General features: G+C 53.2%; 1 protein-coding gene across 1 annotated transcript in view; it reads right to left on the bottom strand.

The window, feature by feature from the left end:
- Positions 1 to 24,061, bottom strand: part of LOC140460028 (large neutral amino acids transporter small subunit 2-like) — a gene marked incomplete at its 3' end in the record, with an annotated part of 101,256 nt that overhangs the window by 6,000 nt on the left and 71,195 nt on the right. The window contains 6 exon segments of the mRNA XM_072554435.1: positions 2,576 to 2,672; positions 6,992 to 7,095; positions 9,439 to 9,562; positions 14,939 to 15,068; positions 15,071 to 15,091; positions 23,219 to 23,344. Coding sequence (XP_072410536.1) covers positions 2,576 to 2,672; positions 6,992 to 7,095; positions 9,439 to 9,562; positions 14,939 to 15,068; positions 15,071 to 15,091; positions 23,219 to 23,344 — 602 coding nt within the window.

Genomic DNA, 24,061 nt, shown 5'->3' with positions numbered 1-24,061 from the left:
GGGACAGAGGGGACACACTGCAAATGGCTGCCGGGCCTGGGACAGAGGGGACACACTGCAAATGGCTGCCGGGCCTGGGACGGAGGGGACACACTGCAAATGGCTGCCGGGCCTGGGACAGAGGGGACACACTGCAAATGGCTGCCGGGCCTGGGACGGAGGGGACACACTGCAAATAGCCACTGGGGCCTGGGACAGAGGGGACACACTGCAAATGGCTGCCGGGGCCTGGGACAGAGGGGACACACTGCAAATGGCTGCTGGGCCTGGGACGGAGGGAGCATTGCAAATGGCCACTGGGGCAGTTGGCACACAAGGATGGATGGGAAGGCGACCAGTGAGGATGAACACAGAGAGAGCCTGGGGAGGGATATCAACGGGTCAAGTGACTGGGCAAAGACTGGGGAAACATGGGAGGTTACGCAGTTTGGCAGGAGGAATAGAGGGGCTGAAGGTTACTTAAATGGAGAAAGACTGCGGAAAGCCGGGGAACCGAGGGGTTCGGGAACCACTGCATCATTAAAAATAAATGCTAGCATCCACGTTGAGTGGGGAATAGGGAAAGGAAATGGGATGTTGGCGTTGTTCTCAAGATGGAAGATAAAAGTGGGATGGAGGGTTTTGCTAAAACTGTACAAGGTACTGGTCAGAGCCCCAGCTGGATCACCGTGAACAATTCCAGGGCCGCATATCCAAGCAAAGATTCCCTGGCATTTGAGGCAGTCCGGAGAAGGTTCCCTCGGGACGATCCCTGGGACGGAGGGAGTGCCTCACGAGGAGAGGGGGAGTCAGTCGGGCCTGTACTCATTAGGGTTCAGAAAAACGAGAGGGGACCTTATTGAGACAGACCAGGGGAGAGTGGGGACTGACGGTGGGTGGGGAAGGTGGGGAGATGTGGGGAGGTTGTTTACCCACTCGTGTGGGAGAGTCTTGGAGCACAGGGAGGGCGCCATCTCAGAGTGAGGGGTCGCCCATTAGAAACAGAAATGAGGACGAATTTCTTCTCTCTCTGGGGTGGGGTGGGGGGAGGGGGGAAGGGGGGCGTGAATCTGTGGAATATTTTACCGCAGGGAGCTGTCGGGGCCAGGGCATTATGGGTATTCAAGGCTGCACGGTCAGTGATCAGGACAGACGTTACGGGGAGGGAGAGGCATGGGCATTGTGGGTATTCAAGGCTGCACGGTCAGTGATCAGGACGGACGGTACAGGGGGAGGGGGAGGCAGGGGCATTGTGGGTATTCAAGGCTGCACGGTCAGTGATCAAGATGGATGGTACGGGGGGGCAGGGGAATTGTGGGTATTCAAGGCTGCACAGTCAGTGATCAGGATGGACGGTACAGGGAGGGCGAGGCAGGGGCATTGTGGGTATTCAAGGCTGCACAGTCAGTGATCAGGACAGACGTTACGGGGAGGGAGAGGCAGGGGCATTGTGGGTATTCAAGGCTGCACGGTCAGCGATCAGGATGGACGGTACAGGGGGAGGGGGGCAGGGGGCATTGTGGGTATTCAAGGCTGTAAGGTCAGCGATCAGGATGGACGGTACGGGGGAGGGGAGGCAGGGGCATTGTGGGTATTCAAGGCTGCACGGTCAGTGATCAGGATGGACGGTACGGGGAGGGAGAGGCAGGGGCATTGTGGGTATTCAAGGCTGCACGGTCAGCGATCAGGATGGACGGTACAGGGGGAGGGGGGCAGGGGCATTGTGGGTATTCAAGGCTGCATGGTCTGTGATCAGGACGGACGGTACAGGGAGGGCGAGGCAGGGGCATTGTGGGTATTCAAGGCTGCATGGTCTGTGATCAGGACGGACGGTACAGGGAGGGCGAGGCAGGGGCATTGTGGGTATTCATGGCTGCATGGTCTGTGATCAGGACGGACGGTACGGGGGGAGGGGGGCAGGGGCATTGTGGGTATTCAAGGCTGCACAGTCAGTGATCAGGACAGACGGTACGGGGGGAGGGGGGCAGGGGCATTGTGGGTATTCAAGGCTGCATGGTCTGTGATCAGGACGGACGGTACGGGGGGAGGGGGGCAGGGGCATTGTGGGTATTCAAGGCTGCACAGTCAGTGATCAGGACGGACGGTACGGGGGGAGGGGGGCAGGGGCATTGTGGGTATTCAAGGCTGTAAGGTCAGCGATCAGGATGGACGGTACAGGGAGGGCGAGGCAGGGGCATTGTGGGTATTCAAGGCTGCATGGTCTGTGATCAGGACGGACGGTACGGGGGGAGGGGGGCAGGGGCATTGTGGGTATTCAAGGCTGCACGGTCAGTGATCAGGACGGACAGTACGCGGGGGGGGAGGGGGGCAGGGGCATTATGGGTATTCAAGGCTGCACGGTCAGTGATCGACAGGAGAGAATTGCATCCCCAAGTCCCCCTCACCCCCTGCCCGCACAGCGGCCAATGCGTGCGGAGGGCAAGAGAGTTAACCACAGGACAGACACGGAAACAGCCGACCGACCGACCGACCCGCCCGGTGAGACAGAGAGTTTGGGAGCTGCTGATCAAAGCTGGAACTACAGTTAACGGATGAGAACAGGATTGTCGCCGATGCTCCCCGAAGCCTATCTTACGGTGAACAGGAGGGCTGGTATAGGAGTGCAACGTGTAATGTGAATCATGGCCAGCAGACTCGGCAAGTGCCCCTCGCGAGCTCCCGCAAAGAATAACCTGCAAGGAAAGGGCCACTGTCAAATGGTGAATGTTAATGGGGAGGGGGGGGGGGGGGGGGGGGAAGAGAGAGGGAGGGAGGGAGGGAGAGGGAGTGAGAGAGAGAGAGAGAGAGAGAGAGAGAGAGAGAGAGAGAGAGAGAGAGAGAGAGAGGGGGGGAGAGAGAGAAGGGGGGGAGAGAGAGAAGGGGGGGGAGAGAGAAAAGGGGGGTAGAGAGAGGGAGGGGGGGGGGAGAGAGAGAGAGAGAGTGAAGGGAGGAGAGAGAGAGAGAAGGGGGGGCAGAGAGAGAGAGAGAGAGAGAGAAAAAGGGGGAGAGAGAGAGAGGGAGGGAGAGAGAGAAGGGGGGAGAGAGAGGGGAAGGGGACGGTGGAAGACAGATGGACAGACAGAGGAAGGGTAATGCAAAGGAGAGAATGAAGGGGATAAAGGGATGAACAGAGAAGGATAGAGAGGAAGTGGGCCGAGTGAAGAGAGAGGGAGAAAGATAAGGAGTGAGAGAGCAGGGAAGGAAGAGAGAGACAGACACATGGAACAAGAGTGAAAAAGATGGGGAGAGAGAGAGAGAGAGAGAGAGAGAGTGTGTGAGTGCAAGAAAAGGAGATAGGGAGGAGAGTGTGTGTGAGAGAGAGAGCGCGAGAGAGAGAGCAGAGAAATGGGAGCGAGACAGACAACTGGCGATGAATATTTCACAAATCTCTCCCAGATTTGTGTTGGCACCAAGGTGGAAGTGTGAGTGGGGGGGGAAGTCAGTCGAGGATTGATGATTGACCCACTGACAGCACTGCGGCCCCTTGCTGCTCTCAGGGGGGACTGGGTGTGAGAGACCTCCCACTGCATAATGAACCCCAGGGACAAAGTCAGGAAAGGAGAGGGAGGGAGACACAGAGACTGACAGGCAGGGAGAGACACACACAGACACACACACACACAGGCAGGTATATATATAGACACACACACACACACACGCACATACAGAGGCAGGTATATACACACACACACACACACAGGCAGGCAGGTATATATATAGACACACACACACACACACGAACATACAGAGGCAGGTATATACACACACACACACACACACAGGCAGGCAGGTATATATATAGACACACACACACACACACGCACACACATACAGAGGCAGGTATATACACACACACACACACACAGACAGGCGGGTATACACACACACACGTATATACACACACAGGCAGGCATATATACACACACTGGCAGGTATATACACACACAGGCAGGCATATATACACACACACACGTATATACACACACAGGCAGGTATATACACACACTGGCAGGTATATACACACACAGGCAGGCATATATACACACACACACACGTATATACACACACACTGGCAGGTATATACACACACAGGCAGGCATATATACACACACACACAGGTATATACACACACAGGCAGGCAGGTATATATATATACACACACACACACAGGCAGGCAGGTATATATATACACACACACACACACACACACACACACAGAGGCAGGTATACACGCACACACACAGTCAGGAAGGTATATACAAACACACACACACACACACACAGGTATACACACACACACACACACACACAGGCAGGTATAAACACGCAGACAGGCGGGTACACACACACACACACACACACACACAGAGGCAGGGGTGTATACACATACACACAGGCAGGTGTATACATACAGACACACACAAGTGTATACACACGCACAGGCAGATGTATACACACACACAGGCAGAGGCAGGTGTACACACACAGGTGTATACACACACAAGCAGGTTTATACACATCACACACACAAACGCAGGTGTATACACACATACGCAGGTGTGTATACACACACACACACACACACACACACACACAGAGGCAGGTGTATGTAACACAGAGGAACCATGTGTATATACACACACACAGATGTATACAGACATGTGTATACACAGGCAGGTGTATACAACACACACAGAGGCAGGTGTATATAAGCACAAAACACACACAGGCAAGTGTGTACACATACATAGGCAGGCGTATACACACAGACAGGTGTATATACACACACTCACAGATGCATATACACACACAGGAACCAGGTGTATACACACGCACACAGGTGTATACAGACAGACAGGTGTATTCAAAGGCAGGTGTACACACACACACACATAGAGGCAGGTGTATACACACACGCGCGCACACACAACAGGATGTATACAAACAAAAACATGGGACGGTGTACACACACACACACAGGCAGGTGTATATACACACACACACACAGGCAGGTGTATATATACACACACACACACACACACACACACGTATACACACACAGAGGCAGGTGTATACACATGTATATACACACATACACACACACACACAGAGGCAGGTGTATATACACACACACAGGCAGGTGTACATATACACACATGTATACACACACAGAGGCAGGTGTATACACATGTATATACACACATACACACACACACAGAGGCAGGTGTATATACACACACACAGGCAGGTGTACATATACACACACATGTATACACACACAGAGGCGGGTGTATATACACACACACAGGCAGGTGTACATATACACACATGTATACACACACAGAGGCAGGTGTATACACATGTATATACACACATACACACACACACAGAGGCAGGTGTATATACACACACACAGGCAGGTGTACATATACACACACATGTATACACACACAGAGGCAGGTGTATATACACACACACAGGCAGGTGTACATATACACACATGTATACACACACAGAGGCAGGTGTATATACACACACACAGGCAGGTGTACATATACACACACATGTATACACACACAGAGGGAGGTGTATATACACACACACAGGCAGGTGTACATATATACACACACACATACACACACAGAGGCAGGTGTATATACACACACATAGGCAGGTGTACATATACACACATGTATACACACACAGAGGCAGGTGTATATACACACACACAGGCAGGTGTACATATACACACACACACACACAGGCAGGTGTATATACACACACACAGGCAGGTGTACATATACACACATGTATACACACACAGAGGCAGGTGTATATACACACACACAGGCAGGTGTACATATACACACATGTATACACACACAGAGGCAGGTGTATATACACACACACAGGCAGGTGTACATATACACACATGTATACACACACAGAGGCAGCTGTATACATATGTATATACACACATATATACACACACACACACACACACACAGAGGCAGGTATATATACACACACGCACGCAGGTGTATACAAACACACACAGAGGCAGGTGTATATATATATATACACACACACACACACACACACAGAGGCAGGTATATACACACAGGGGTAGGTGTATACATACACACACCAGGTGTATACACACACACACACAGGCATGTATATACATGCACAGGCAGGCAGGTTATATATATATATCACACACACACACACACACACAGGTGTACACGCACAGAGGCAGGTCATACACACACACACATGCACGCACGCATGTATACACACAGAGAGGGAGGTGTACATATACACACACACACACACAGAGGCAGGTGTATAGACACACACAGAGGCAGGTGTACATACACACACACACACACATACACAGGCGTGTATACACACACAGAGGCAGGTGCACACACACACACAGAGGCAGGTGTACATATACACACACACACACACACACACACGTGTCCAACATTCCACACCTGTAACTAAAAGTGAGTGCACCCCCACTGCTTGGCTTAACGATATCGTGCCGGAACACCGCGGAGATTGACCGAGTGGACAGGGAGAAGGAGAAGATGAGGAGTGGTTGGAGAGAGGGAGGGGGAAGGACGGGAGGGTAACCCAGCGGGAAGGAACAAGCCTGTCTGGGAGAACTGGGCATCCTGCTCAGTCACCAACCTGTCAGCGCCTGGGCACCACAGGTGGGTGGGGCTAGGGTGGGGGGAGGGGGGGGGTGCCAGTAACTGCTGTCCACCAATAGCCACTGTGTCGGAAACCGGTGCCCAAGGGGCTATTGGCGTTTCTGGGCACTGACCGCACCCAGGGTGGACCTCCCACCGAATCACCGTCCTGCACAGCTGGCCCTGGGACCAGGCGGGGGGGGGTCGGAGAGGTGCGACACCCTGGTCCAGTTCATTCAGGATCATTCCAAGAACGCCGCCTCCCACCCCCCTGGCTGATGCGCGGATTGGCGGAGCCCGGAGGGACTGACCGTGAGGAGGTGAAGAGGGATCCGTTGACCCCTCCGAAGGTCGACAGCGCCACGGAGATGGGCATGATCCAGGACATGACGCCCAACAGCTTCTCACCAAACGTCTGGAGGGAGAGAGAGAGATCAATCTCCACACGGTCCACCACACGGTCGATCACACACTCCCTCTACACTGTCCCCACGCCATCACACACTCCCCCTACACTGTCCCCACGCCATCACACACTCCCTCTACACTGTCCCCCCCGCCATCACACACTCCCCCTACACTGTCCCCACCATCACACACTCCCCCTACACTGTCCCCCCACCATCACACACTCCCTCTACACTGTCCCCCCGCCATCACACACTCCCCCTACACTGTCCCCACGCCATCACACACTCCCCCTACACTGTCCCCCGCCATCACACACTCCCTCTACACTGTCCCCCGCCATCACACACTCCCTCTACACTGTCCCCACCATCACACACTCCCCCTACACTGTCCCCCCACCATCACACACTCCCTCTACACTGTCCCCCCGCCATCACACACTCCCCCTACACTGTCCCCACGCCATCACACACTCCCCCTACACTGTCCCCCGCCATCACACACTCCCTCTACACTGTCCCCCGCCATCACACACTCCCTCTACACTGTCCCCACCATCACACACTCCCCCTACACTGTCCCCCGCCATCACACACTCCCCCTACACTGTCCCCCCGCCATCACACACTCCCTCTACACTGTCCCCACGCCATCACACACTCCCCCTACACTGTCCCCCCGCCATCACACACTCCCCCTACACTGTCCCCACGCCATCACACACTCCCTCTACACTGTCCCCCCACCATCACACACTCCCCCCTACACTGTCCCCCCGCCATCACACACTCCCTCTACACTGTCCCCCCGCCATCACACACTCCCTCTACACTGTACACCACACACTCCCTCTACACTGTCCCCCGCCATCACACACTCCCTCTACACTGTCCCCACCATCACACACTCCCCCTACACTGTCCACCACACACTCCCTCTACACTGTCCCCACCATCACACACTCCCTCTACACTGTCCCCACCATCACACACTCCCGACACTGTCGCCCCACCATCACACACTCCCTCTACACTGTCCCCACCATCACACACTCCCTCTACACTGTCCCCACCATCACACACTCCCTCTACACTATCCCCCGCCATCACACACTCCCTCTACACTGTCCCCACCATCACACACTCCCCCTACACTGTCCACCACACACTCCCTCTACACTGTCCCCTCCATCACACACTCCCTCTACACTGTCCCCACCATCACACACTCCCTCTACACTGTCCCCCCGCCATCACAAACTCCCTCTATACTGTCCCCCGCCATCACACACTCCCTCTACACTGTCCCCACCATCACACACTCCCTCTACACTGTCCCCACCATCACACACTCCCGACACTGTCGCCCCACCATCACACACTCCCTCTACACTGTCCCCACCATCACACACTCCCTCTACACTGTCCATCACACACTCTCTACACTGTCCACCCACCATCACACACTCCCTCTACACTGTCCCCACAATCACACACTCCCCCTACACTATCCCCCGCCATCACACACTCCCTCTACACTGTCCCCACCATCACACACTCCCTCTACACTGTCCCCACCATCACACACTCCCTCTACACTGTCCCCACAATCACACACTCCCCCTACACTATCCCCCGCCATCACATACTCCCTCTGCACTGTCCCCACCATCACACACTCCCTCTATCCTGTCTCCCCCATCAAATATTCCCAAGGACAGGGACAGCACGGGATTAGATACAGAGTAAAGCTTCCTCCACACTGTCCCCCATCAAACACTCCCAGCGACAGGGACAGCACGGGGTTAGATACAGAGTAAAACTCCCTCTACACTGACCCCCCATTCCAGGGACAGGGACAGCATGGGGTTAGATACAGAGTAAAGCTCTCTCTACACTGTGCCCCATCAAACACTCCCAGGGCATCATGGGGTTAGATACAGAGTAAAGCTACCTCTACACTGTCCCCTCCATCCCAAGGACAGGGCTAGCACGGGGTTCGATCCAGAGTAAAGCTCCCTCTACACTGTGCCCCCCATCAAACACTCCCAGGGACAGGGACAGCATGGGGTTAGATACAGAGTAAAGCTCCCTCTACACTGTGCCCCCCATCCCATGGACAGGGACAGCACGGGGTTCGATCCAGAGTAAAGCTCTCTCTACACTGTCCCCCAATCAAATATTCCCAGCGACAGGGACAGCACGGGGTTCGATCCAGAGTAAAGCTCCCCTCTACACTGTCCCCCCCCATCCCAGTGACAGGGACAGCACGGGGTTCGATCCAGAGTGCTGAGGTGTATCATGGAGAGGGTGCAGCCTGGGAGCTGAGTGAGGAGCAGGATCCTTACCACAGCCACTGCGTTACTCTCTAAGAGCTCCATCGGAGACATGGCTGTCACGTAGGCAATGTTTGCAAAGACGTAGACAAATGTGACCAGTGGAATGGAGATGAAGATCGCTCGAGGGAGATTCCTGCAAGGGAGAGGCAGAGCGCAAGAGAGTTACAAACACTGAGGTTGTGGTGTGGCAGAGAGAGACAGAGAGAGAGAGAGAGAGACACACACACACACACACACACACAGAGCGAGAGCGAGATCGATCGAGAGAGAGAGAGAGAGACAGCCACTGATAAAAGAGAGCGACAGAAAATATTGCCATGATTAGTACACAGGGCCCTGTTCCTCCTGCAGTGTTGTATATGGTTATCCTTATCCCTCAGTCAGAGAGCACAGAGTCCGACAGCTCAGAGACCAGGCCATTCTGCCCAACCTGGTCTGTGCTGACCCAAATCTCCATCTACACTAACCCCATTTCCCTGCACTTGGGCCCATATCCTTCTCTCATCCTTTCCGATCCATGTATTTGTCCAAATGTCCTTTTAAATGCTGTTCATGTACCCGCCTCAACCACCTCCATATTCGTACCACCCTCTGTGTAAAAACGTTGTCTCTCAGGTTCCCTTTTATTCTTTCCCTCTAACCTTCAACTGATGCCTTGATTCCCCAGCCCTGGGGAAAAAGACTGAGTGCATTCACCCCCTCCATGCCTCTCGTGATCTTATCCACCTCTGTAAGGTCCCCCCCTCACTCTCCTACGCTCTAAAGAAAAAAGTCCTCGTGTGCCCAACCTCTCCGTGTAGCTCAGACCGTTGAGTCCTGGCAACATCCTTGTAAATTTCGTCTGCACTCTTTCCAGTTTAATAACACCCTTCCTGTAGCAAGGTGACCAAAACTGAACACAATACTCCCGAGTGTGGCCTCACCAACGTCCTGTATAACTGCAACAGAATGTCCCAACTTCTATACTCAATGCCCTGACTGATGAAGGCCAGTTTGCCAAAAGCCTTCTTCACTGCCCTGTCTACCTGGGACTCCACTTTCAGAGAACCGTACACCTCAACTCCAAGGTCCCTCTGTTCCACGAGTGACCATAAAACTCCTGCCTTGATTTGCCTTTCAAAATGCGAGCCCTCACCCTTATTGATATTAAACTCCCTTTGCCGTTTCTCGGCCCCAGCTGACCAAGGTCCTGCTGCAATTCCTGAGGACCTTCCCTCACTCTCCATGATACCGCTTATTTTAGGGTCATCAGCAAACTTACTCATCATGCCTTAGAACATAGAACATTCCAGCACTGTACAGGTCCTCCATGTTGTACTGACCTGTTGAACCAATCTGAAGCCCATCTAACCTCCACTATCCCACTCTCATCCATATGTTTATCCAATAACCATTTAAATGCCCTTAAAGTTGGTGAGTCTACAACTGCAGCAGGCAGTGCGTTCCACGCCCCTACTACTCCCCGAGTAAAGAACCTACCTCTGACATCTGTCCTATATCTATCACCCCTCAATTTAAAGCTATGTCCCCTCGTACTAGCCATCACCATTGGAGGTAAAAGGCTCTCACTGTCCACCCTATCTAACCCTCTTATGTGTTTCTATTAAGTCACCTCTCAACCTTCTTCTCTCTAACAAAAACAGCCTCAAGTCCCTCAGCCTTTCCTTATAAGACCTTCCCTCCATACCAGGCAACATCCTGGTAATCTCGTCTGAACCCTTTTCCAAAGCTTCCACATCCTTCCTATAATGTGGTGACCAGAACTGTACACAATACTCCACAATGCGGCCGCACCAGAGTTTTGTACAGCTGCAGCATGACCTCATGGCTCTGAAACTCAATCCCTCTATGAATAAAGCTAACACATCGTACGCCTTCTAAACAAACCCTATTCTCATCCAAATCATTGATCTAGATCACAAACAGTATTGGGCCCAGCACTGAACCCTGAGGGACTCCACTAGTCACAGGCCTCTGGTCCGACCAGCATCCTTCCACTATTACCCTCTGCTTCCTACCATCCAGCCAATTGTGTAACCAGTTTGCTCGGTCCCCTGGATTCCATGCGATCTAACCTTCCAGTACAGCCTACCATGTGGAACCTTATCAAAAGCCTTACTGAGATCCACATAGACGACATCTACCACCCTGCCCTGGTCAACCTTCCTGGTCATTTCATCAAAGAACTCAAACAAATTTGTGAGGCGTGATCTCCCACACACAAAGCCGTGCTGACTACTCCTAATCAAACCCTGTCTTTCCAAAGGCATGGATATCTTATCCCTCAGCATCTTCTCCAGTAACTTGCCTATCACAGATGTTAGGCTGACTGGTCTACAGTTCCCAGGCTTTTCTTCACATCCCTTCTTCAATAAGGGCACAGCGTTCCCTACCCTCCAGTCTTCCGGGACCCCCACCCGTGGCTAACGACGATGCAAAAAATATCAGCCTGGGACCTCCCCGCGGTTCCTTCTCCAGCCTCTTGTAGTGTTCTTGCATCGATCTGGTCAGGACCAGGAGATTTATCCACCTTCATGCATTCTAATACATCCAACACCTCCTCTCTGTGTGTTCTGGGTTCTCCCCAAGAGATCACCAACTAACTTCCCCCACCCTTCCAAGTCCTCATGTCCTTCTCCATGGTAAACACAGAGGAGAAATATTCATCGAGGACCTCGCCCCTCTCCTGCGGTTCTGCACAGACATGTCCACTTTGAGGGGCCCTATTCTCTCTCTCTCTCTCTCTCTCTGTGGTTTGTCTTTTCCCTTGACGGTACCTCTTTGGATTCACCCTAACCTCCTCAGCCAAGGCTATCTCGTGTCCCCTTTTGCACCCTCCTGAATTCCTTCTTCAGTAAAAGTCCTGTATCCCTCGAGGGATTCCCTTGATCCTAGCTGCCTACGTGTTTTTCCCGCTCAAAGCCTCTCTATCTCTTGTTACCCAGGATTCCCTGTTCCTGCTGACCTTGCCCTTCACCCTCACAGGCACATGTGGACCTTAAGCTCTCGCGATCTCACATTTAAAGGCCTCCTACTTGCGGAGGTCCCTTTGCCTGCAAACAAACTACGAGAATCAACTCCCTGGACACTCCTGTCTAACTCCTCAAAATTCGCCTCGCCCCAACTCAGGACTTGAACCTGAATTTTTGTCCCTCTCCATCACTATTTTAAAATTAATAGAACGATGATCACGGGTCCCAGAGTGCTCCCCCCACTGTCTCCTCAGTCACCTGCTCTGGCCTATTTCCCAACAGTAGGCCGGTTTTGTCCCTTCCTGAGTAACACTCTCTATATACTGATGGGGAAACGTTCCTGAACGCACTTAACAAATTGGAGGGTGTAGTGGACAGCGAAGAGGGTTACCTCAGATTACAACAGGATCGGGACCAGATGGGCCAATGGGCTGAGGGGTGGCAGATGGAGTTTAATTCATATAAATGCAAGGTGCTGCATTTTGGGAAAGCAAATCTTAGCAGGACTGATACACTTAATGGTAAGGTCCTAGGAGTGTTGCTGAACAAAGAGACCTTGGAGCGCAGGTTCATAGCCCCTTTAAAGTGGAGTCGCAGGTCGATAGGATAGTGAAGGAGGCGTTTGGTATGGTCTCCTTTATTGGTCAGAGTATTGAGGACAGGAGTTGGGAGGTCAGGTTGCAGCTGTACAGGACATTGGTTAGGGCCACTGTTGGAATATCGCGAGCAATTCTGGTTTCCTTCCTATCGAAAGATGTTGTGAAACTTGAAAGGGTTCAGAAAAGATTTACAAGGATTTGGCCAGGGTTGGAGGGTTTGAGCTACAGGGAGAGGCTGAACAGGCTGGGGCTGTTTTCCCTGGAGCGTCGGAGGCTGAGGGGTGACTTTATAAAGGTTTATAAAATCATGAGGGGCATGGATAGGGTAAATAGACCAATTCTTTTCCCTGGGTCGGGAGTCCAGAACTAGAGGGGCATAGGTTTAGGGTGAGAGGGGAAAGGGGACCTAAGGGGCAACTTTTTCACACAGAGGGTGGTACGTGTATGGAATGAGCTGCCAGAGGAAGTGGTGGAGGCTGGTACAATTGCAACATTTAAAAGGCATCTGGATAGTATATGAATAGGAAGGGTTTGGAGGGATATGGGCCGGGCGCTGGCAGGTGGGACTAGATTGGGTTGGGATATCTGGGACGGCAGGGACGGGTTGGACCGAAGGGTCTGTTTCCGTGCTGTACAGCCCTTAACACTCTGGCAGTCCCAGTCTACATTAGGAAAATTTAACCCCCCCCCCCGCAAGTCTCCCTAGTCTCCCTACAGATTTGTTCCTTGAATTCCCATTGACTATTTGGGAGCCTATAGTACCACCCCAATATTGTCACCATCCCCTTCTTATTTCACAGCTCCACCCACAACGCCTCACGGGATGAGCCTTCAGGTATTTTATCCTCTCGTTCTTGCTGCGAGACTCACCTTCATCAGAAACGGCACTCCCCCTTCCCCTCTTTCCCCTCCCTCTGTCCTGCCTAAAGCACCTGTAACCTGACACATTCAGCTGCCAGCCCTGTCCCTCTGTGAGCCAGGTTTCTGTCATGGCCATCATATCCCGGTCCCCTGTACCTATCTGCACCTTGGGTTCATCGGCCCCACCTGTCAACAGCGAAACAGAATCAATTTAATCCAACAGGCGTTCCTCGCTCCCTGTCGTGTTCCAGCCTCACCTGTCTCTGCACTTGTGTGATCCCCACACACGCAAGCACAGACACACATGTAAACATGCAGACACATGTACACACACAAACACACGCAGATATATGTACAGACACGCAGACATGTACACACACACACACAGACACACGTACACACAAACATATACACATCTGCAGACACACATACACTCATACACACGCAGATACACATTTTACACACACACCCAGATAGACACACGCAGATATACACATGCAGACACATGTACATGCAGACAGTTATTCACATGTATACACACACAAACACATGGACACATGTAAACACACACAGCTACGTGTGTGTATATGCACATACACGCGCAGACACATGTACACATGCTGACAGAAACACACGTAGACACATACACACGTACGTATACATGTACATGCGCACAGACACATGTTCACTCAGACACGTACACACGCGTATGCACACAAACATACGCGCAAACAGACATGTACACACACTGACACATACACAGACACGTACACAGACATGTACACACGCACAGACACACACACACGTGTACACAGAGACACGTACACACACGGGGAGACATGTACACACACACGCAGAGACCTGTACATGCACAGAGACACATACGCACACATGGACACATGTATATATACACACACACACACTGAGACACGTACACGCACGCACGGAGACACGTACACGTACACACACACACACACAGACACGTACACACACACAGACACGTACACAGAGACACATACGCACACACACACACAGACACATACACACTGCACCCCGCCCCATTTTTCTGGTGTTTACCTATATGGTCAACCAGTTCCCTCGGTGACGTAGTTGAGGAAGTTCCAGCCCCCGTAGGCAAAGGAGCCCTGGAGGAAGGCCAGGGCCACCAGGCCAATCTCTGGCTCCTGCCACGGCTGGAAGGCGTTCTGGGCTCCAGCCAGTAGTAGTGACCTGCAAACCAGAGCGAACAGCGATTAGTAGAAGACCCACACTCAGGAACAACCAGTAAACAGCAGCCCGACCCCACCCTCCCGCTGCTGCCATACGGACAGCTGGAGAAATACCGCAACAACCGCATCAGGACACCATTCGGCCCCTTGAGGCTGCTCCGACTTTCACCAAGATTCGGGTCTTGTGCCTCGTGCCTCCCGCCTCCCCCCCCCCCCCCCCACCACGTCCTGTCCCCATTGCCCCCCTCCCCTACCCCCCACCACGGCCTCCTCTCCCGCCCTGTCCCCCTCCCCCCCACGGCCTCTCTCCCCTGTCCCCATCAACCCCCCCCCCCCCCCACCCCACCACAGCCTCCTCTCCCCATCAACCCCTTCCCCTCCCCTCCACAGCTTCCTCTCCCCTGCCCCCATCAACCCCCCTCCCCTCCCCTCCCCACCACAGCCTCCTCTCCCCATCAACCCCCCTCCCCTCCCCTCCCCACCACAGCCTCCTCTCCCCATCAACCCCTTCCCCTCCCCTCCCCACCACAGCCTCCTCTCCCCATCAACCCCCTCCCCTCCCCTCCCCACCACAGCCTCCTCTCCCCATCAACCCCCCTCCCCTCCCCTCCCCACCACAGCCTCCTCTCCCCATCAACCCCTTCCCCTCCCCTCCCCACCACAGCCTCCTCTCCCCATCAACCCCCCTCCCCTCCCCTCCCCACCACAGCCTCCTCTCCCCATCAACCCCCCTCCCCTCCCCTCCCCACCACAGCCTCCTCTCCCCATCAACCCCCCTCCCCTCCCCTCCCCACCACAGCCTCCTCTCCCCATCAACCCCCCTCCCCTCCCCTCCCCACCACAGCCTCCTCTCCCCATCAACCCCCCTCCCCTCCCCTCCCCACCACAGCCTCCTCTCCCCATCAACCCCCCTCCCCTCCCCTCCCCACCACAGCCTCCTCTCCCCATCAACCCCCCTCCCCTCCCCTCCCCACCACAGCCTCCTCTCCCCATCAACCCCCCTCCCCTCCCCTCCCCACCACAGCCTCCTCTCCCCATCAACCCCCCTCCCCTCCCCTCCCCACCACAGCCTCCTCTCCCCATCAACCCCCCTCCCCTCCCCTCCCCACCACAGCCTCCTCTCCCCATCAACCCCCCTCCCCTCCCCTCCCCACCACAGCCTCCTCTCCCCATCAACCCCTCTCCCCTCCCCCCCACAGCTTCCTCTCCCCTGTCCCCATCCTCCCCCCCCCCTGTCAATGGAAACTCTATTGCACACGCTCCGTCGGGAATGTTAATCTTGGGGAGGAATGGGCTGAAAGGAGATTGCACAGACCTCGTTCAAAATCACCGTGGGGGTGAGGGGGAGAAACGGCAGGCCGAAGGGGATGAGGGCAGGGCGAGTCACAGCTCAGCTAGGACAGGCTGAATGTCTTCCTCCTGCACTGGGCAGTCCGTAAGACAAAGGAGCAGATTTAGGCCATTCGGTCCATCGAGTCTGTCGGAGCTAATAGGCTTCTCAACCCCATTCCACTGCCTCCTCCCTGTAACCCTTGATCCCCTTAACAATCAAGAACCAATCGATCTCTGTCTTCAGTACCCTCAATGACTAGGCCCCCTCCAGCCACGTGTCCCACAGATTCTCCACCCTGAAGAAAATCCTCTCCACCTCAGTGTTGAAGGGTCGTCCCTTCACTCTGAAGCTGGACCCTCTGATCTGAACATCTCCTAACAGTGGACACCCATCTGCTCCACTTTCACTCGATCTGGGTCCCTCGGTCTTCATTATCCCCTCTCATCTTTCCCAGCTCTGTCGAGCCACGGACCCAGAGTCCTCCTCATGTGAGGAAACCCTTCATCCCTGGGATCATTCTTGGAAACCCCTCCTGTGGTGTGTGTGGGGGGGGTGAAGAGAGAGATTAGATTAGATTATACTTACAGTATGGAAACAGGCCCTTCGGCCCAACAAATCCACACCGACCCGCCGAAGCACAACCCACCCAGACCCAACACAACGGGCGATTTAGCATGGCCAGTTCACCTGACGTGCACATCCCTGGGCACTATGGGTAATTTAGCACGGCCAATCCACCCTAACCTTCACATCTTTGGAATGTGGGAGGAAACTGGAGCACCCGGAGGAAACCCACGCAGACACGGGAGAACGTGCAAACTCCACACAGTCAGTCGCCTGAGGCGGGAATTGAACCCAGGTCTCTGGCGCTGTGAGGCAGCAGTGCTAACCACTGTGCCACCGTGCCGCCCACAGAGAGGGAGAGAGAGAATGTGTGTGAGACACAGAGAGTGAGTGTGTGTGTGTGTGTGTGTGTGTGAAAGACAGAGTCAGCAAGAGCAAGAGAGTGAGAGAAAGCGAGAACGTGTGAGAGAGAGAGGAAGTGTGTGTATGAGAGAGAATGTGCGTGTGAGAGACACAGCATGTGTGAGAGAAACACAGCGTGTGAGAGAGAGAGAGAAAACGTGTGTGTGTGTGAGAGAATGTGTATGAGAGAGAGAGACACACAGTGTATGTCTGAGAGAGAGTGTTGAGTGAGAGAGACCCTCAGTGGTGCTGTGCCAGGACCAAATACCAATCCCCACTACAGCCAGCTGGGCAGTGCCAGTCAGGATGGTGAGAGCCGGAAGGGCGGTATAGTGAGGAGGGGGTTGGGTGCTTCATGCACTCAGACACCCAGATCTCTCTGCACCCTCTGACCATTTCGATACTGTGCTTTCTCAAGTGCTCTGTTAGAACATCTTCCATAACAGCCTCTAACATCGCTCTGATGACAGGTGTGAAGCTAACTGGCCTGTCGCTCCCAGCTCCCTGCCTCCATCCTTTTGGTGAATACAGGAACTCATGGCAATTTGGTAAGTTACAACCAACGTGTCAACTCTCTCACTGGTCATTCTGTTTGAGGCCCTGGGACGAAGTCCATTAGGCTTCAGGTACTTGTCAGCCCTCAGCTCCAACAAGATACTGGGTATCACTTCCCTGGTGACTGGCATATCCCAGAGTTCCTTCCTCCTTCCCTTCTCCTAAATTAGTGCTGCTTCTAGAATGTTCCTTGTAACCTCGAGAGTGAAGGCGAATGCAAGATACCTGCTCAACCCGTTGGCCACCTCCTTTCCTCTTTTGTTAACTCTCCAGTCTCACTTCCCACAGGACCCAACACTCCTCAACTCTTGTCCTTTTTGAATAGTTAGAGAACTCTCGCTGTCTGTTTTCACATTTCTGGCCAGCTTTCGTGGATAGAATCAATTTTCCCTTCCTTGATTCAAGTAATTCTTTGCTTGTATGTTTTTTTTTTAAAAAAAATATTCTGTCCCACCTTCTGTCTCCAGGGAATTTGCTTTGAGTTTGATTACTATTTCCTAAAGACTCTGGTTTGGGCATTTTTCTTACATGTTGCAATTTCTCTATTCCGTCCATTCGAAAATATCCCCTGAAACGTTTTCCCTGCTGACCTATCCTTTAACTTAATTTATCAAATCACGTCCACCGGCTCGGATTTCATGTCTTCATAACTGCCCTTGTTCATGTTTTTTTTAAACAAAAAAGGTCTTGGACCCACTCCTCTCTCCCTCAAACTGAACATAAACTTCTACCACGTTATGATCGCTGCTGCCCAGAGGCTCCTTCACAATGCTCCCTCGTTACACAATGCTAGTAAAGCCTGCTCTCTGGTTAGTTCCAGGAAACTACCCCGAAACATTCAGTGAACTCCTCAGTTCAACTACCTTTGGCCACCTCACTTTTGCACTCTCAATGTAGATTCTCACTGCGCTTTCTGGGCAAGCTCTTGTTGTGTCATCTGTGGTATCCTTACCCTTCCGTGTGCGCCCCACTCTGGACACCACTCCCCAGTCACGACTTGTTGTTTCTCATCTCGAACAGTTTTCCCATCCTGGTTTCCCGTACTCGTGACCCATGCCTCTCATCGAGGTCTACAGCGTGGGTAACAGGCCCTTCGGCCCCACTTAACCATGCTGTCCTATTTTTCACAATTTAACCTAATCCTGCATTGGGTCCATATCCCTCCAGTGGGCGGCACAGTGGTTAGCACTGCTGTCTCACAGCGCCAGAGACCCGGGTTCAACTCCCGACTGTGTGGAGTTTGCACATTCTCCCCGTGTCTGCGTGAGTTTCCTCCGGGTGCTCCAGTTTCCTCCCACAGTTCAAAGATGTGCAGGTCAGGTGGATTGGCCATGCTAAATTGCCCGTAGTGTTAGGTGAAGGGGTAGATGTAGGAGTATGGGTGGGTTGTGCTTCGGTGGGGTGGTGTGGACTTGTTGGGCCGAAGGGCCTGTTTTCACACTGTAAGTAATCTAATCTAATCCATTCCATGTACCTGTCCAAATGTTTCTTCAACAACAAAATCATACTCACCCCTGGGAGCCCGGTGCAGACGCTCACCACCCTGTGTGTGAGAAGAATCTTGTAATCTTGTATCTCCCCCCCCCCCCCTCACCTATGCCCTCTAATTTTAGACTCCCCTCCCACGGGGAACAGCTGTTGCCTCTTCACCTTATCTACGCCCCTCTAAGGTCACCTCTCGGTCTCTTACCCCCCAGGAGTTAAATAAAAAGTCCCAGCCAATCCAACGTCTCCTTATAACTCAAACCTTCCAGCCCACCTAGCAAGCTGGTAAATCTTTCCTGTGCTTTTTCTAGTTGAATAATATCCCTTCTGCAGGAGGGCGACCAGAACGGCACGCGGTACTCCGAATGTGGCGTCACCAACATCTTGTACCGCTGCAACGTGAGGTCCCAACTCCTAAACTCGATGCTCCGACCAATGAAAGCCGGCATGCCGAAAGCCGCCTTCACCGCCCTGTCTACCTGTGACATTACTTCAAAGAGCTATGAACCTGTACCCCTTAGGTCTCCTTGAGTGGCAACACTGCCCAGGGCCCGACTGTGGGGGTGATCCTCATTTGGGTTAATAGCAGCATTAACTAACAGAGCTGCCCCACCCCCTACTATCCTGTCCCTCCACGTCAAGGTTCAGGCTCCGACCCACATCACCCTGCAGCCAACTCCCAGAATGCCCCTTCTTCACGTCCAAGCGTGTTCTCGCTCTCTCTGTTCAGCCATTTTGTTTTGAACTCTGCATTCAATTCAGATGCAGAGCCTTCAAGCAGAGAGTCACACAGCACATTAGCTGGTTAGCTGCATTAGTCAGGGGTAAATTAGTCAGAGTAACAGGGTAGGGAATGGGTCTGACAGGGTTACTCTTTACAGGGTCAGTGTGGACTTGTTGGGCCGAAGGGCCTGTTTTCACATGGTAGGGATTGTGTGATTCTTAACATGGGAAATAATAAAATGGATTAGGGTAGGATGGAGGTTGAACAGGCTGGGGCTGTTTTCCCTGGAGCGTCAGAGGCTGAGGGGGTGACCTTATAGAGGTTTACAAAATCATGAGGGGCATGGATAGGGTAAATAGACAAGGTCTTTTCCCTGGCGTGGGGGGAGTCCAGAACTAGAGGGGCATAGGTTTATGGTGAGAGGGGAAAGATATAAAAGAGACGCACTGTCTCCTCAGTCACCTGCTCTGCCCTATTTCCCAACAGTAGGCCGGGTTTTGTCCCTTCCTGAGTAGCACTCTCTATATACTGATGGGGAAACATTCCTGAACGCACTTAACAAATTGGAGGGTGTAGTGGACAGCGAAGAGGGTTACCTCAGATTACAACAGGATCGGGACCAGATAGGCCAATGGGCTGAGGAGAGTCAGATGGAGTTTAATTCAGATAAATGTGAGGTGCTGCATTTTGGGAAAGCAAATCTTAGCAGGACTTATACACTTAATGGTGAGGTCCTGGGGAGTGTTGCTGAACAAAGAGACCTTGGAGTGCAGGTTCATAGCTCCTTGAAAGTGGAGTGGCAGGTAGATAGGATAGTGAAGGAGGTGTTTGGTATGCTTTCCTTTATTGGTCAGAGTATTGAGTACAGGAGTTGGGAGGTCAGGTTGGGGCTGTACAGGACATTGGTTAGGGCCACTGTTGGAATATTGCGTGCAATTCCGGTCTCCTTCCTATCGGAAAGATGTTGTGAAAGGGTTCAGGAAAGATTTACAAGGATGTTGCCAGGGGTTGGAGGGTTTGAGCTACAGGGAGAGGCTGAACAGGCTGGGGCTGTTTTCCCTGGAGCGTCGGAGGCTGAGGGGTGACCTTATAGAGGTTTATAAAATCATGAGGGGCATAGATAGGGTAAATAGACAAAGTCTTTTCCCCTGGGGTCGGGGAGTCCAGAACTAGAGGGGCGTAGGTTTCGGGTGAGAGGGAAAAGGTATAAAAGAGACCTAAGGGGCAACTATTTCACCCAGAGGGTGGTACGTGTATGGAACGAGCTGCCAGAGGAAGTGGTGGAGGCTGGTACAATTACAACATTTAAAAGGCATCTGGATGGGGACAGGGATAGGAAGGATTTCGACGGATATGGGCCAAGGGCTGGCAAACGGGCCTGGATGAGATTAGGGATATCTGGGTCGACAGGGACAGGTTGGGCTGAAAGATCAGTGTCTGTGCCGTACATCTCTATGAGTGGGATTGAGCACAGCTTTCAATTGACAGAGAGAGCGGTTTCTTTTTAATTCTTTTGAGGGCGATGGTTACTGTCCATCGGGCACCTAAGAGCGAGCCACATGGCTGTGGGTCTGGAGTCACATGTCCACCAGACCAGGTGAGGAAGGCCGTTTCCTTCCCTGAAGGACATCGGTGACCGAGATAGGGTTTGCCTGACAGGCGGTTCGCAATCCTGATAAGGTGTCCCATTTCAGATTCTTTACTGAATTCACATTCTCCATCTACGGTGGATTTGAACCCAAGTCCCCAGAACATTACCTGGGTCTCTGGATTAACAGTCCACTGATAATACCGCTAGGCCGTCACCTCTCCTGTACTCTGAAGGATAATACTGTGCTAAGGGAAGGATGTTCTCCAGCTTGAGAGCGTTCAGAAGAGTTTTTTTTATATTAAAAGAATCCCTACAGTGGGGACATAGGCCCTTCGGCCAGCAAGTCCACACCGAACCCTCCGAAGAGTATCCCACCCAGACCCATTCCCCATTACTCTGCATTACCCCTGACTAATGCATTCAAACCTCCACATCCCTGGGCACTATGGGTAATTTAACACGGCCAATCCACCCTAACCTGCACATCCCTGGGGCACTATGGGGTAATTTAGCACGGCCAATCCACCCTAACCTGCACATCCCTGTGCACTATGGGTAATTTAGCACGGCCAATCCACCCTAACCTACACATCCCTGGGCACTATGGGTAACTTAGCATGGCCAAACCACCCTAACCTGCACATCCCTGGGGCACTATGGGTAATTTAGCACGGCCAATCCACCCTAACCTGCACAACCCTGGGCACTATGGGTAACTTAGCATGGCCAAACCACCCTAACCTGCACATCCCTGGGCACTATGGGTAATTTAGCACAGCCAATCCACCTTAACCTGCACATCCCTGGGCACTATGGGTAATTTAGCACGGCCAATCCACCCTAACCTGCACATCCCTGGGCACTATGGGTAATTTAGCACGGCCAATCCACCCTAACCTGCACATCCCTGGGCACTATGGGTAATTTAGCATGGCCAGTCCACCTTAACCTACACATCCCTGGGCACTATGGGTAATTTAGCATGGCCAATCCACCCTAACCTACACATCCCTGGGCACTATGGGTAATTTAGCACAGCCAATCCACCCTAACCTGCACATGCCTGGGCACTATGGGTAATTTAGCACGGCCAATCCACCCTAACCTGCACATCCCTGGGCACTATGGGTAATTTAGCATGGTTAATCCACCCGAACCTGCACATCCCTGGGCATTGTGGGTAATTTAGCGTGGTTAATCCACCCGAACCTGCACATCCATGGATTGTGGGAGGATACCGGAGCACCCGGAGGAAACCAACCCAGACATGGAGGTGGTGGGGGGGTGGGAGAATGTGCAAACTCCACACAGACAGTCGCCCCGAGGCTAGAACTGAACCTCGGCTCCCTAGCTCCGTGAGGCAGCGTCGCTAACCACTGAGCTGCCGTGGCAGCTGTTCAGACCTGGCTCTTTCTCATTCGGAACCACGCAGCGCTGAAAACGGGCCCTTCGGCCCATCTCCCTTCCCACCTACCTCGGCAGATCTGCACGAAGCCCATGATGATGATGAGCCCCAGGGCGAGGAGCTTGCCGGCGGTGAAGACGTCCTGGACGTGGGTGGCCCACCGCACACTGGAACAGTTCACCCAGGTCAGCAGCACTGCAGAAGGGGGGGGTGGGAACGGGACGGTGAGACAGGGAGTGGGGAGGGGGGGGGGAAAGAGAGGGAGAAACACACAACCACGTCAGGGCGACACAGTCAGGCACGGCAGGAATAACAAACGGGAGCACGCCCTGGGGGGGGGGGGGGGGGTATCCGGACACCAGGAAACAGGGGCAGAGGACTCCCTCTACACTGTCCCCCCCATCCCAGGGACAGGGACAGCACGGGGTTAGATACAGAGTAAAGCTCCCTCTACACTGTCCCCCCCATCCCAGGGACAGGGACAGCACGGGGTTAGATACAGAGTAAAGCTCCCTCTACACTGTCCCCCCATCAAACACTCCCAGGACAGGGACAGCACGGGGTTAGATACAGAGTAAAGCTCCCTCTACACTGTCCCCCCATCAAACACTCCCAGGACAGGGACAGCACGGGGTTAGATACAGAGTAAAGCTCCCTCTACACTGTTCCCCCCATCAAACACTCCCAGGACAGGGACAGCACGGGGTTAGATACAGAGTAAAGCTCCCTCTACACTGTCCTCCCATCAAACACTCCCAGGGACAGGGACAGCACGGGGTTAGATACAGAGTAAAGCTCCCTCTACACTGTCCTCCCCATCAAACACTCCCAGGGACAGGGACAGCACAGGGTTAGATACAGAGTAAAGCTCCCTCTACACTGTCCCCCCATCAAACACTCCCAGGGACAGGG

The sequence above is a fragment of the Chiloscyllium punctatum genome, chromosome 36 (assembly GCF_047496795.1).
Source record: "Chiloscyllium punctatum isolate Juve2018m chromosome 36, sChiPun1.3, whole genome shotgun sequence".
Lineage (NCBI taxonomy): Eukaryota > Metazoa > Chordata > Chondrichthyes > Orectolobiformes > Hemiscylliidae > Chiloscyllium > Chiloscyllium punctatum.
Note: the sequence above shows the minus strand (reverse complement) of the source record. Positions and strands in the feature narration are given on the sequence as shown.